The sequence below is a fragment of the Centruroides sculpturatus genome, unplaced genomic scaffold (assembly GCF_000671375.1).
Source record: "Centruroides sculpturatus isolate CEXI.00-Female unplaced genomic scaffold, Cexi_2.0 scaffold1478, whole genome shotgun sequence".
NCBI classification, from domain to species: Eukaryota; Metazoa; Arthropoda; class Arachnida; order Scorpiones; family Buthidae; genus Centruroides; species Centruroides sculpturatus.
The window spans coordinates 171,338-183,074 of NW_019385636.1; the positions used below are offsets into that span (position 1 = coordinate 171,338).

Genomic DNA, 11,737 nt, shown 5'->3' on the forward strand with positions numbered 1-11,737 from the left:
GCGAAGCGACACGCAACGGAGAAAAATTTCAACACGGGATAAATTAATATATTTTTTCGTACATAATTGGTTATCCGAAAAATAAGTTATCTGAACAACCCCAGTTCCCAATTGATTCGGATAAACGACGCTCTACTGTATATACAAATTTTTCCATATTAAATGAACTTATTTAGTCAAATCTGAACAATCGTTCTCTTTATAATAAATTGTAGGTGCTGATAATAAATATAAAAACACAGACAATTATCTAGTATTTCTGGGTACCATATGTGATATTTTGTGAAAGGTGTGAAACGTGTTACAAATAAGACAAAGGTAATATCAGTCGAATTTTATTTATTAATTGTATAGAGTGTACGTGAGCCATTCACAGCCCGGCACACGTATTTGTAAAATCTAAGTGACTCGTACAACATGGAATTCATATAAAACAGAATAACCAACAGTATTATAGGGGAGTCGACTGTATAACAATAAAGGTGCAGGTAGCACCTTTGCATGCCTCGAACTGTGGTATGCCTCTTGTATATTCCAATTGTTTATTTTATTGTATTCCTCATTACATTGTATTTTCAACCTTTTTCTGATCCCACCCGGTTATGTTTCATGGCACCAGGATGTAATATGTATATTTTTATTTTAATAAATAACTGAACTGAACTGTATAACAATAAACGCTGGGTGCGGGTTATGACCTGATGCCACATTTGAATTACGTGAAAGATAAGGCAACTACTCAGTTTTGTAGTTTACAGAGTCTGGCAGGCCGGGGGTGGGGTTGCGGCTTCTTGCACTCCGAGTCCTCTATAGTTCTCTGTACATACCTATTATGGTATATGCTGCTGGTGTGTGGGGCGACAGACTACAATCCCTTCATCGTGGAAAATTGGAATCTTCCCAACGTACAGTACTGTTGATGGTCACTAGGGCTTATCGTTCGGTTTCTACTCCAGTTTTGCAGTTAATATCTGGCGAATTGCCAATTGATCTAAAGATTAAATTAGAATATTATAAATATTTAATTCGGGCAAAGATATAATTTGTAATAGATGATTTCACATTCAGGGCGGAGGAATCGACATGCGCTTCCCATGAAATAATTAGACAAGTTAATAAGATAGTGATTAGAAAATGGAATGATAGATGGTGTGATGAATTACAAGGTTGTATAACTCATGGGTATTTTCCTACTGTTTATGATAGGTTAGAGGCACATTGGGTGACTCCAAACTATTACTCTTGCCAAATTTTGTCCTGTCATGGCGACTTCAGGGAAAGATTACATGCTTTGTGCTTAGTTGATTCTCCACATTGTGAGTGTGGGGAAATTGATTCTCTTACTCATTTTTTGTTTGAGTGTTCTATATATACTAGTTTTAGAGATATTCAGATTTTTAATAATAGTTCTTTAGAAAATCCTTATGTTATTGTGAGAAATGAACAGTTTTATACTAAATTTATTAATATTACTGAGAAAATGTTAAAACAAAAACAACAACTTTGTACTTTGAGAATGAATTAGTTCTCCTTTTATTCTACCCTTACTTTTATATTGTTTTATTATTTGTATTTATATATATTTACTATTTTATTTTAAATTGGGATAGGTTTTAAATTTATATGGATAGTCCAGTTTTAAATTATATTATTTTAGGATTTTTGTGAAATAGAAATTTTAGTTAAATATTAGGTGTTAGAAAGCTGGTATGTCATTACGATAGGTATGGCTTATTTTGGACAATGGGGGACGGCTGTATAACAATAAAACGCTTAGTACTAAACTCACAGCAATTCCAAAAAAAGAAGAAAAAATTAACAGAGTCCAAATGACAGTCTGAACTAGATGAACTGGCCATGAAGAAATTGAGAGACTTGGAGTTTTTTCTCATATGAAAAGGAAAATTCAAAATAAAAAAGAAGCAGAAACTTCTATTAATCAATGTCCCAAAATAGAATAAGTAAATTTCTTGTCATCAACATACAAAACATCATCACTCAAATAAACATGACGATTAGCTTCATGATAATCTTTTAAATAAGTAACCAAATTTTTGTGATGAACACGCAAATTAAACAATATATCTGGCACCAACTTAAACTTCACTGATCTTTCCCTACCCACCTGTTGAGTTTTCATTGTGTATAAACTAACATGAAAACTGATGAGCTAAAGCATGTATGTGACTGTGAAGTGGTATAGCCTATCTAACAAAGCTAGAAAAGTGTGCTGTAAAGATAGCTTATTTTCTAGGGAGCTCTGCACTGAAGGGCAGTGAGCCTTGTCAGTGCAGAGAGAAGAGAGATAATTACAATGGAAAATTACCAACCTCAAGGAATAGGCATCCTTCCAGCAGATCCAACACACCACAATATCTGGAAAACTCAAGTACGAGTTAAATTAAACAGCTGTAAAAGATATGCTATCCCATTAACTGCTTAAGCTGACGGCAAAGTAACGGTGTTTGCTGAGACCAGTCCAAGTGGTGGAGCAGATCTTACCCTGTTAATAGTTATCAAAATAAAATAATACAAGTCCTTGACTAGTAAGAACCACGGGTGAGGATGTTAGCTAATAGACTCACAGAACAATGTATAGCAAGCAAAACCAAGAAAGTTGACCTGTGCGCTATTGATAAAAAAATGGTTCACTTTATGACCTGATTCGACTCATTTTACGATGGAAACAAAATATTTTAAAATAATAGTGTAGCGTAACCCTAAGTAGCCTAGAGACACTAATAAACATATATAAAACTAACTAAAACTTAAACAACATTATGCAGGAATAAATGCTGCTGAACCGAAAATAAGTCTACTGCACTACCAGAGGTCAATGACCCCACTAGACAATTTTTATGACTGTGGCCATTTGAGTTAAACATCAACTTTACTCATTTTTCAGTATTTTCATTGGCTGATTTCTAAAACTTTTTCAAGCTGAGCCAATAATTAACATTTAAAAATGGTACTTTGAAACTATTATTATTAATTTTGTTTTTGAAAGTTACCATAATGTTTTTTCTATAGTTAACTAGCAGAGATACTTGGCACCATATTTAACCATTGATCAGATACCATTATATTCCTTGTAAAAGTTACTGCTGATAGTTAGTTGCTTTGGAGTCCTCTAGATCTCTGTTAATTTCTATTGCAGATAGATAGATAGACAGACAGACACACACACACACACACACTGAAAAATATATGTATAGATGTTAGATGAATTTGAGTAAAGATTATAATTGTTTTAATTTAGANTGGTAATTAATACAGTGGATGATTGGTTAACGAACAGTTCAGTTAACAAACAAATTGAATAAAGAACACTTTTGCAAAAGATTTTTATGTTTGGACAATGAACACCTCACAGAACAAACACAAGAAAAAGAAGTGACGTAAAATAATGAATACTAATTGGTCTTCCCTTGTCTTCGGGCAAGAATTTGGAACTTTTAGGAGCGCGGGAGATGTCGACATCGACGCTCAACCCAATATATATACTGATCAGATAGTATTCCTCCGAACTTTGAAACTCTCCCTTGTAATTCCAGCCTTTTATTTTTCTGACAGAAACAATTTTTTTATAGTATTTGTGAGACTGTCAGGCAGCACTCATTAAGTTTTGCATTGGTTTTTATTTTCGAAAGGTGAGAGTGTGATAGCAAAGGTAGAGAGTTCGGCAGATGTCTGATGTCTGTTGTTGCTGGGCAGTATGGCTTGAACAGGTCTACAATAGGCCACAGTTCAATCTTATCTAAGAAAGATACAGTATAATTAAGAAGACTCAAGCAGCTTAAGGAGTAACAAAAGTCACATCTGAGAAATAAAGAACCTGAAACAGATCTGACATAATGGAACCTGAAACAGATCTGACACAGAAGAATGCCAAGAACTCTTGAATGAAGAACACCAAGAAACTCGGCGAGATATGTTTTCTTCTGAAAAAGAGGATTAATGTCGATATATGCTATTAAACATTTTTTTGAAAAAGTGGGATGATGTCAGAATGATGGTCTTAGAATGGCATCCAAACCAGGTTGAGGTTAATAGGCTTGGAAATCTCTACAATTACATTCCTATTAATTACTTCTGAAAAATCCTGAAGAAAAGAGAAAAGCAATCGACATTAGACAGATTCTTTAACCCAAACAAACAGAAAAAACATGACAAATAAAAATGCAACACTGTGTATATATGTATTTTTATTATTATGTACAAATAAAAATAGTAAGAACATGTAGTTTGCCGGGTCACGTGAGCCCCATGGTATCAGCTCCAGAATGTACGTCGGCTTTCAATATACTTTAGTACGGTGAACTCCTTCTCTTTCCTCTTCTCCTTGCGTTCAATATCTCTTTTTTGTGCTTTCTGTATTAAATCTTTTATTTGACCCGGCAAACTACAAACTAGCAGCATTTAGAGCAGTGTTTAAAAGGGCATTCGTACACTGTAGCAAGATTCAAGACACAAGAAAAAAAGTTGAATACATTGCAAAGCTAGCAAGAGAGGTAGGAATAAAGCAAAGTAAAATAAAAGACTTAATACAGAAAACACAAAAAAGAGACATTGAACGCAAGGAGAAGATGAAAGAGGAGGAGTTCACCATAATGGAATACAGGACACCATTAAGCAGCATATACAAGAAAATAGGAATAGCAAGTAATAAGAAAATAGCCTATAAGAGGAACCCTACAATATTTCAGATGTTAAGAAATGACAAAGCACCCTTAGACAAAAAAATTGGTTCCAGGGATTTACAGAATACTGTTACACGATAAAAGGCGCCAAAAGGAACTGTATTATATAGGGGCCATAAAACAGTTGCTTACTAAAAGGTTGAAAGAGCACAAAAGGAATATTAGATATGAGCATTAAAGGAATTAGATATGCCAGTCATGACGTTAGCAAATTACGTGATTGCAGAACCAACAGAGGTTTCAGTTAATTGGGATAAAGCAGAACTTATACAAAAAGTTGCAAGCAGACGACATCTAAAGTATACAGAAGCATGGCATATTAATAAGTACAATGAAAAAGGGCAAGCTATAAATTTTCGGGAATCCTATAAACTAACATCGGCATGGAAAGCGGCAGCTTTGCAAGTTTAAAAAAGCAAACTGGGCTTGCGCATTTGAATCTATGATAGTTTGTTTTTTAAAAAAAGCATTCTATAATTTCTGTCTGGCAATAGAATTTTCAGTTTGAAATAAACTTTTTTGTTTGAGCGTGAAGAAGGTCAGTGAAGATGATCAAAATCGTTCAGTATTTTAGCAAAATAAGCTGCATTTTAAAGGTTGGTTGGAGCATTTTTGATGTTAGGGTTTTGACTAACTTCTTTAATATCAATTTTCTTATAAAATATCCATATAATTCCCATTCACTATACTGTAATTCCTGTATCCTTGAAGGTAAGAGATAAAATTATGACAATGAAGATTGATCATAAATCCTAATGAATTGAAGCAAAGAACTATACAAAAAATGTGTACAATCAGTATCAGGCATTTCATTTTAAATGTTTTTCACATTTTCAATAAAAATAGTTTAGATACATAAAAACATACCGCTGAAATACTAAAAATTCAGTAACATTTTATTTCAAAAATTCTTTTGATACAAACATGATTTTATTAATAGATTCTGGTTAAAAATGAATTGAGTCACTTATTAATTGAAAGTTAAACTGATATCATAACAGCAAGTAACTAAATTTTTAAAACTTACAAATGCTATTACCATACATAAATTAATATGGGAATATAATAGAATTTTTGGATTAACAAATTTAGATATTTTATAAACTAAGCTCCTATATAAAGTTTTGAAGGTTTTACATTTACATGACCAGTGTTATAAAGAAAATTTTTAAATGGACGTGTATATTTCTATGGAAAGGTATGGAAAGGCTTATTTGTATCAGATATAACTTAACAAAGACAAAATTATGTAAACATTGTATACCTTTAAAAAATTCAGTTTTTAAAATATATAAAATATTTTGTGAGATTTCAAAAATCTCAACAAGTTTGTAAACTTCAATAAGTTTTGGAAATTATTTAATATATTGCTTAAATATTGCTTATTTAAGCAATATATACTATTTATTTGAGATTAATTTCTAGATATTTTCTCAAGTGTAATGTATACTATATTTAGCATAATTTTTTTTTATCTATAACTAATAATTCAGATGAAACAAAATACAGTAGTGTGTCTATAGTTCTTTGTCATTTTCCGGTTTGACACATCCGGTAATTTGACATTTCGTTATTGGGCCACGTGTGAAATTTTTATGTACTTGAAGTATGCAGCAGAGAGAGACTTACGTACATGTATACTGTCATTCGCTAGTTGTTTGTTGCAAGTGCATTGGCAAAACAGTCACAATCATGATTAATATGATAAACTAATCTCTGGACCATATATACAAAATCCAGTCATTTGACAATCTGCTGTAATCTGACACCTGCTGGTCTGATATACATAGGATTATAGAGGCTCTACTTTATATGTAAGAGATATATAAATGGCACATGGAATCTGATATTTATATAGAACTTGATTTTAGCAGATTTTTCATTTTATGGCCATATAAATTAGTAAGTTTATTTTAAATTATAATGTTAATTAAGTATTATTTTTTAAAATTGAAAGTATTTGAATTGATTAATTTCTTATTTAAGTTTTCCATGGGACAGACTTCAAGAATATTCTTTTTTTCTTTTTATATTTTGTTGTTATTCTTTATTACTTACACTTTTGTATACATAATGTGCAATTAAAATAATTTAACATACTCCTCTATAATCTATTCAAATATTCTTTCCAAAAAAGTAATCAAAGATGTGTTTAAAGCAAAAGAAAATAATTCAACTATTTTTAAATATCAGTAAAAATTTCATTTAATTTTCTGTGTTGTTTTTTAAATTATTTTACAAAATTGAGGAATTTCAAATCACCTATTTTATTTTTAAATTTATTTTGTTTGATTTTGTTCCAACTTGCAGCATATAAAGTTTTGAGCAGACTTTTCTTTTCTGTCTACATAAATCATTTTTTTTTAGTCAACTTAATTTTTTTAGTCAACTTAATTTTTTTAGTCAACTTATTTTATGTTGTTGCTTATGCTGACAACATTTAGTTCACTAACTGTAACTCAGATGTCCTCCAATCGGATCTACAACCTTTAGCAATTCTTTTGAAAAAGATAACCCTAAAATTAACACAAAAAACAGTTGGCATCTGCATTTTTTTACTTTGGAATACGTCCTTGCTTCCTTTTGTCGTCGGAACAAACCATTTAAATCATATAGACTCTATGAATTACTTTGGTAGTTTTTGATGATAAACTCATGTTTTCAGAACACATTGCCAAAAAAGTTAAATTTCTTGTTTTGCCATACGTCATGGAATTCTCTGGAGGTTTTGCAGATCCATTTCTTCGAAATGGGTATTATGTTTTNATATTGAAAAAAAAAATTATATTTTGTAAGTTACTCTAGTATCAAAAACGTTTTAATTCAGTATGACACAGTCCTCAGAAAAAGCCACACAAAACAAGCTAAACTTTCTTTTTCTTAGGTTTATCTGTAGATGTCAGCCTCTTGGGCTATATTCTCTGACAAGCTGAAGCAAAACACCGCTCACGATGGGGGGGAAAAGCCTCGTTTAAATACTGGCATGTCCTTAAGTATCCTCTTGATGTGTGTCGTGCTGAATTGGAACGTTTTTGATACTAGATGAACTTCTGAAATATAATTTTTTGTTTTTATATTTTTCAATATATTCATTTTGTTTGTATGAAATAAAGAAATAATTTTTAACAATACAATATGGTCATCATAGTGCTGCCAGGTAAAACACACACACCGACAAAAATAATATTGGAGTAGCTCAAGACATAGCCAAATATTGCAGTGCCACAGCACTAGTGGAAATTTGAATTTTCCAACTGGATCGCTTTCGGTTAACCGATGTTTCGGTTGATTGGTATTCGGATAATCAATGCTCTACTGTAATTCATTTTATGTTGTTTCTAATGGGAAAATTTGTTTCGGTATTAGAACAAATTGATTTTCGAGCAACTTTCAGGATTTTAGGAACGAACTAAGTTCAAAACTTGAGGTTTGACTGTATTTTTTATAAATAAAGAATATAAGTGCTGTATGTGTTTTCAATGCATGCTATCATCATTTCATTACCATGTTTAAGAAAAAATACCTCTATGCCAAGGAAGTATCTACTGACAGTCTCTGCATGATTGGTCACAAAACAAAAAACAAGAACTTAGTATCAGTTACGTTAAAGACTATGTTAAACATAATATAGATAAGCAGAAATATTAGTGTCAGCACATGTTGCAAATAACCATTTTTTACCATTTCAAATATGGCGTCAAAATGATGATAGTGTATTCTTAAAACATATCACATAGCCTTTAGTTATAAAAAAGACAGTTTTTTGAATCATTATTACTATTTTTAATCTGCATGTCATAATCATGTAGAACTGTTGCTAACTCAATATTATACGCCAATAATAAAATATGAGCTTTATAATAATCTTTGTTTTATTCTTATTCTTTCAAAGTCCAATAAACATGATATGTTTTACAAAAAAAAAATCCTGATTATTTTTAGGGTTAAAATTTTTTATTGATGTCTTCTTCAATATTTCTTGAATTCCATTGTCCAAAAATTGTACACACGCAAACAATTTTAATAGTATTTTTATAAATACTAAATGAAATTTTTTTGGAACAGACATGTGCAACTATATCAGCCACAAGAAATAGGAAACTGATACTATAAAGTTTACATTCAGAGTAAATTTTTAAAAACAATTATTATAATTTAAGGTTAATTTTATAATTTTTAAAAATGATTTATGTTTATATACAGACAAATACATATATGAATGATCTTCAAGATAAATTACAACATAAAAACATAAAGGATCAAATTTGAGTAAATATGAAAATGTTTCACTATACAACGTAAATATTCATTTCACCACTTTTCAGCAGACTATGAGTAGAGAGGTTTTTTTTATTTATTGGTGTTTTGTATGATTACAAACAGTTATGACAGACAAATCAAGAACATGCTTGAGTTACTTCTGTTGGTTTTAAATATTGTTCTAGAATACCAATAGAAATGCTTATTGGTTTCTGTTCATTTAAATATTGCCCTAGAATATTAATAGAAATTTTTACTGATTTCTACTGGTTTTTACTTACCAGTAGAAACCAATACAATACCAATAGGATCTCCTATTGGTTTCTATTGTTTTTTTAACAGGATTTAAGCCTGTTAATACTGACATACTCCATAACCACACAATACATTAGGTACTAAAATAATATATGCTAATGATATGTAAACTATCAATATATAGTTTAAATCCTTCATATATTAAAAGCAGAGCATAAGAATACTCACAGCAACAAATAATTTATTTTCCAATGTAACCTCCTTTTAGTTGTAGTACATTTTTCCAATGATACTCTAACATTTCAATTGCTCTCCACAAGAAAGGTTGTCCAACTTCTGAAAACCATTTGTTAACAGTATATATTGTATATATCACATCTTCATCACTTTCATCTACACTTAAAAATTCTTTTTTATGAAGATAGTCTTTGAATTTGGGAAAAAGCCTGAAATCACTAGGGACTAGAAATGGTTAATAAAGGTGTCCAACTAATTTGTCTTTATGAATTCTTACTTCATTTATCATTAGTTAGTGTCAAAAGTCTGAAAATGAAAATTTTAAGCAGTTTGGATTGTAAGATATTTTTTGTTTTATTAAGAGAAATTTTGGAAAGTTAGAATAAAAATATTAAATATTTAAAAAATTTAGTACAAATTATAAATATAAATTTATTTTCACAGCTTTTCAAATTTCTGTAAGTGCTGAATAAGAATTTTGTTTGTATACACTTATTAATATTTATCTTATATTTGATATAAAAAGCCTGCAATTTATTTTTTAACAGAACATTGTTCATTTGGTAATAATACTTATTATAATGGAAATTTGTGGTATAACAATGACTGTGAATACTGTGCATGTAATAAAGGAAGTATTGAATGCAAAAAGGCTGTTTGTGAAATTCCAACTTGTTCTGAGGTATTTTATATTTAAAATTTTTTAAATGATGATTAAATTAAAAAAACTAACTTAGATTTATTATAAAAATTCTTAAAAAAGTTTCAATCAAAGAAATATAATAATACAATTTCAGGGAAAAAAGTTAATTCATCAGAAAGGAAAATGCTGCCCTGAATGTATTACAGATTTTGATGTTTGTGTAATTGGAGACAAGTGGTATAAAGTAAAAAATATAAAAATTTTTTGAATTAAAAACTATTACTGTAAAATTTTTTAACATATCAAATTAAAATATTAGGATGGTGATACATGGAGTTATGGTAAATGTGGTTTATGCTCTTGCAAGAAAGGAAGAATTTTGTGCTTTCACTATGACTGTACCAGATGTATCAATAACAATACTATTGCTTTAATAAATTTTAAAGAATGTTGTCCCAACTGTCAAAAAGGTAAATTCTTTAATTTTGAAATATTGGGTTGTTCACAAAGTAATTTTGTTTTTTTCCATGGAAAAAACACAATATTTTTATAATAAATAAATATTTTATTGAATTATATATCAACCATTTTGGTCAAATACCTGTGCCATTGTTTCTGGTAGTAGCATGATTTCACATTCATAAAAGTTTTGATCATTGCTTACAAAAAACTGATCCAAGTGATTTTTGACACTGTCATTTCAAGTAAATGTCTTACAGTTAAAAAAAATTTGTATAGACCAGAACAAGTAATAATCCAAGTGTGCTCGATCTGGTGAATACGGTTGGTGCGATAGCATGTTTCATCTAAGTTATAACAGTTTCTGACGAGTTACCAAACTTGTGCAAAATTTGACATTATCGTGGTAAAACATTAAATCTGTTTTATTGATCAATTCTGGTCGTCTTTTCTGTTTGATGATATTACTCAATTTGTTTACTCAATGCAGTACACTTTCGAATCAATTGTAAAAAAGAATTTCCTTAAAATCTCACCAAAGAGAGCATCTCTCTTTAAGAGCATGTGGAACACATATATCGAGCTTTGAAACGAAACCAATTTGTTTCAAGTAATCATAAACGGTTCAATTTGACAAATGTAATCTCTTAGTGATTTCATGTGTTGTTATTCGGCAGTTTGCTTAAATCAGTACCTTTATTTTGTTTTCGTTGGCTTCAACTGGCCATCCAGAACTTGGTGCATCTTCAATAATGAAATTGCCAGAACAAAATTTTGTAAACCAGTTTTGGCAGTGTCTTTCCCTCAACACATCATCTCCATACACATCACACTTTTTTTTCTTGCTTGAACAGCATTTTGATTTTTTGGTAATAAAAGAGCAAAATATGCCGAAAATGCTGCTTTCGATCTTCCGTATTTGATGTGACACAAAAAATAAACAATTGCACAAAATCACACAAAATTTTTCACAAATAAGCCTTAAAATGCTTGCTGTCAAAATATATAATGATAATACGGTTTAGAATGAAAATGGCGGGAAAAATACGACTAATCTGTCTAGTGGCAAAAAAAGAAATTACTTTCCAAACAACCCAATATTTATTTTCAATATTAAATTTTTGATAATTATATTTAACTTTAAAAAAAATGTTATTGCATGTTTTATATTTATATATTTTTA

At 30.2% G+C, this 11,737-nt stretch overlaps 1 protein-coding gene and 1 long non-coding RNA gene across 3 annotated transcripts in view; one reads left to right on the top strand and one right to left on the bottom strand.

Annotated features, from left to right (window-relative positions):
- LOC111640785 overlaps nt 1-9,717 on the bottom strand; it is a 20,121-nt gene extending 10,404 nt beyond the window's left edge. For both annotated transcript variants that reach the window (XR_002759317.1, XR_002759315.1), the window contains exon 1: nt 9,444-9,717. This is a non-coding gene — a long non-coding RNA (uncharacterized LOC111640785). The remainder of the gene's footprint in view (nt 1-9,443) is intronic.
- Nucleotides 1-10,586, top strand: part of LOC111640784 (extracellular matrix protein FRAS1-like) — a 57,134-nt gene extending 46,548 nt beyond the window's left edge. Inside the window, exons 10-12 of the mRNA XM_023386844.1 lie at nt 10,001-10,134; nt 10,250-10,332; nt 10,415-10,586. Of these exons, the coding sequence (XP_023242612.1) occupies nt 10,001-10,134; nt 10,250-10,332; nt 10,415-10,529 (332 nt within the window). The 3' untranslated portion in view covers nt 10,530-10,586. The remainder of the gene's footprint in view (nt 1-10,000; nt 10,135-10,249; nt 10,333-10,414) is intronic.
- Nucleotides 10,587-11,737: the final 1,151 nt, after the last annotated feature.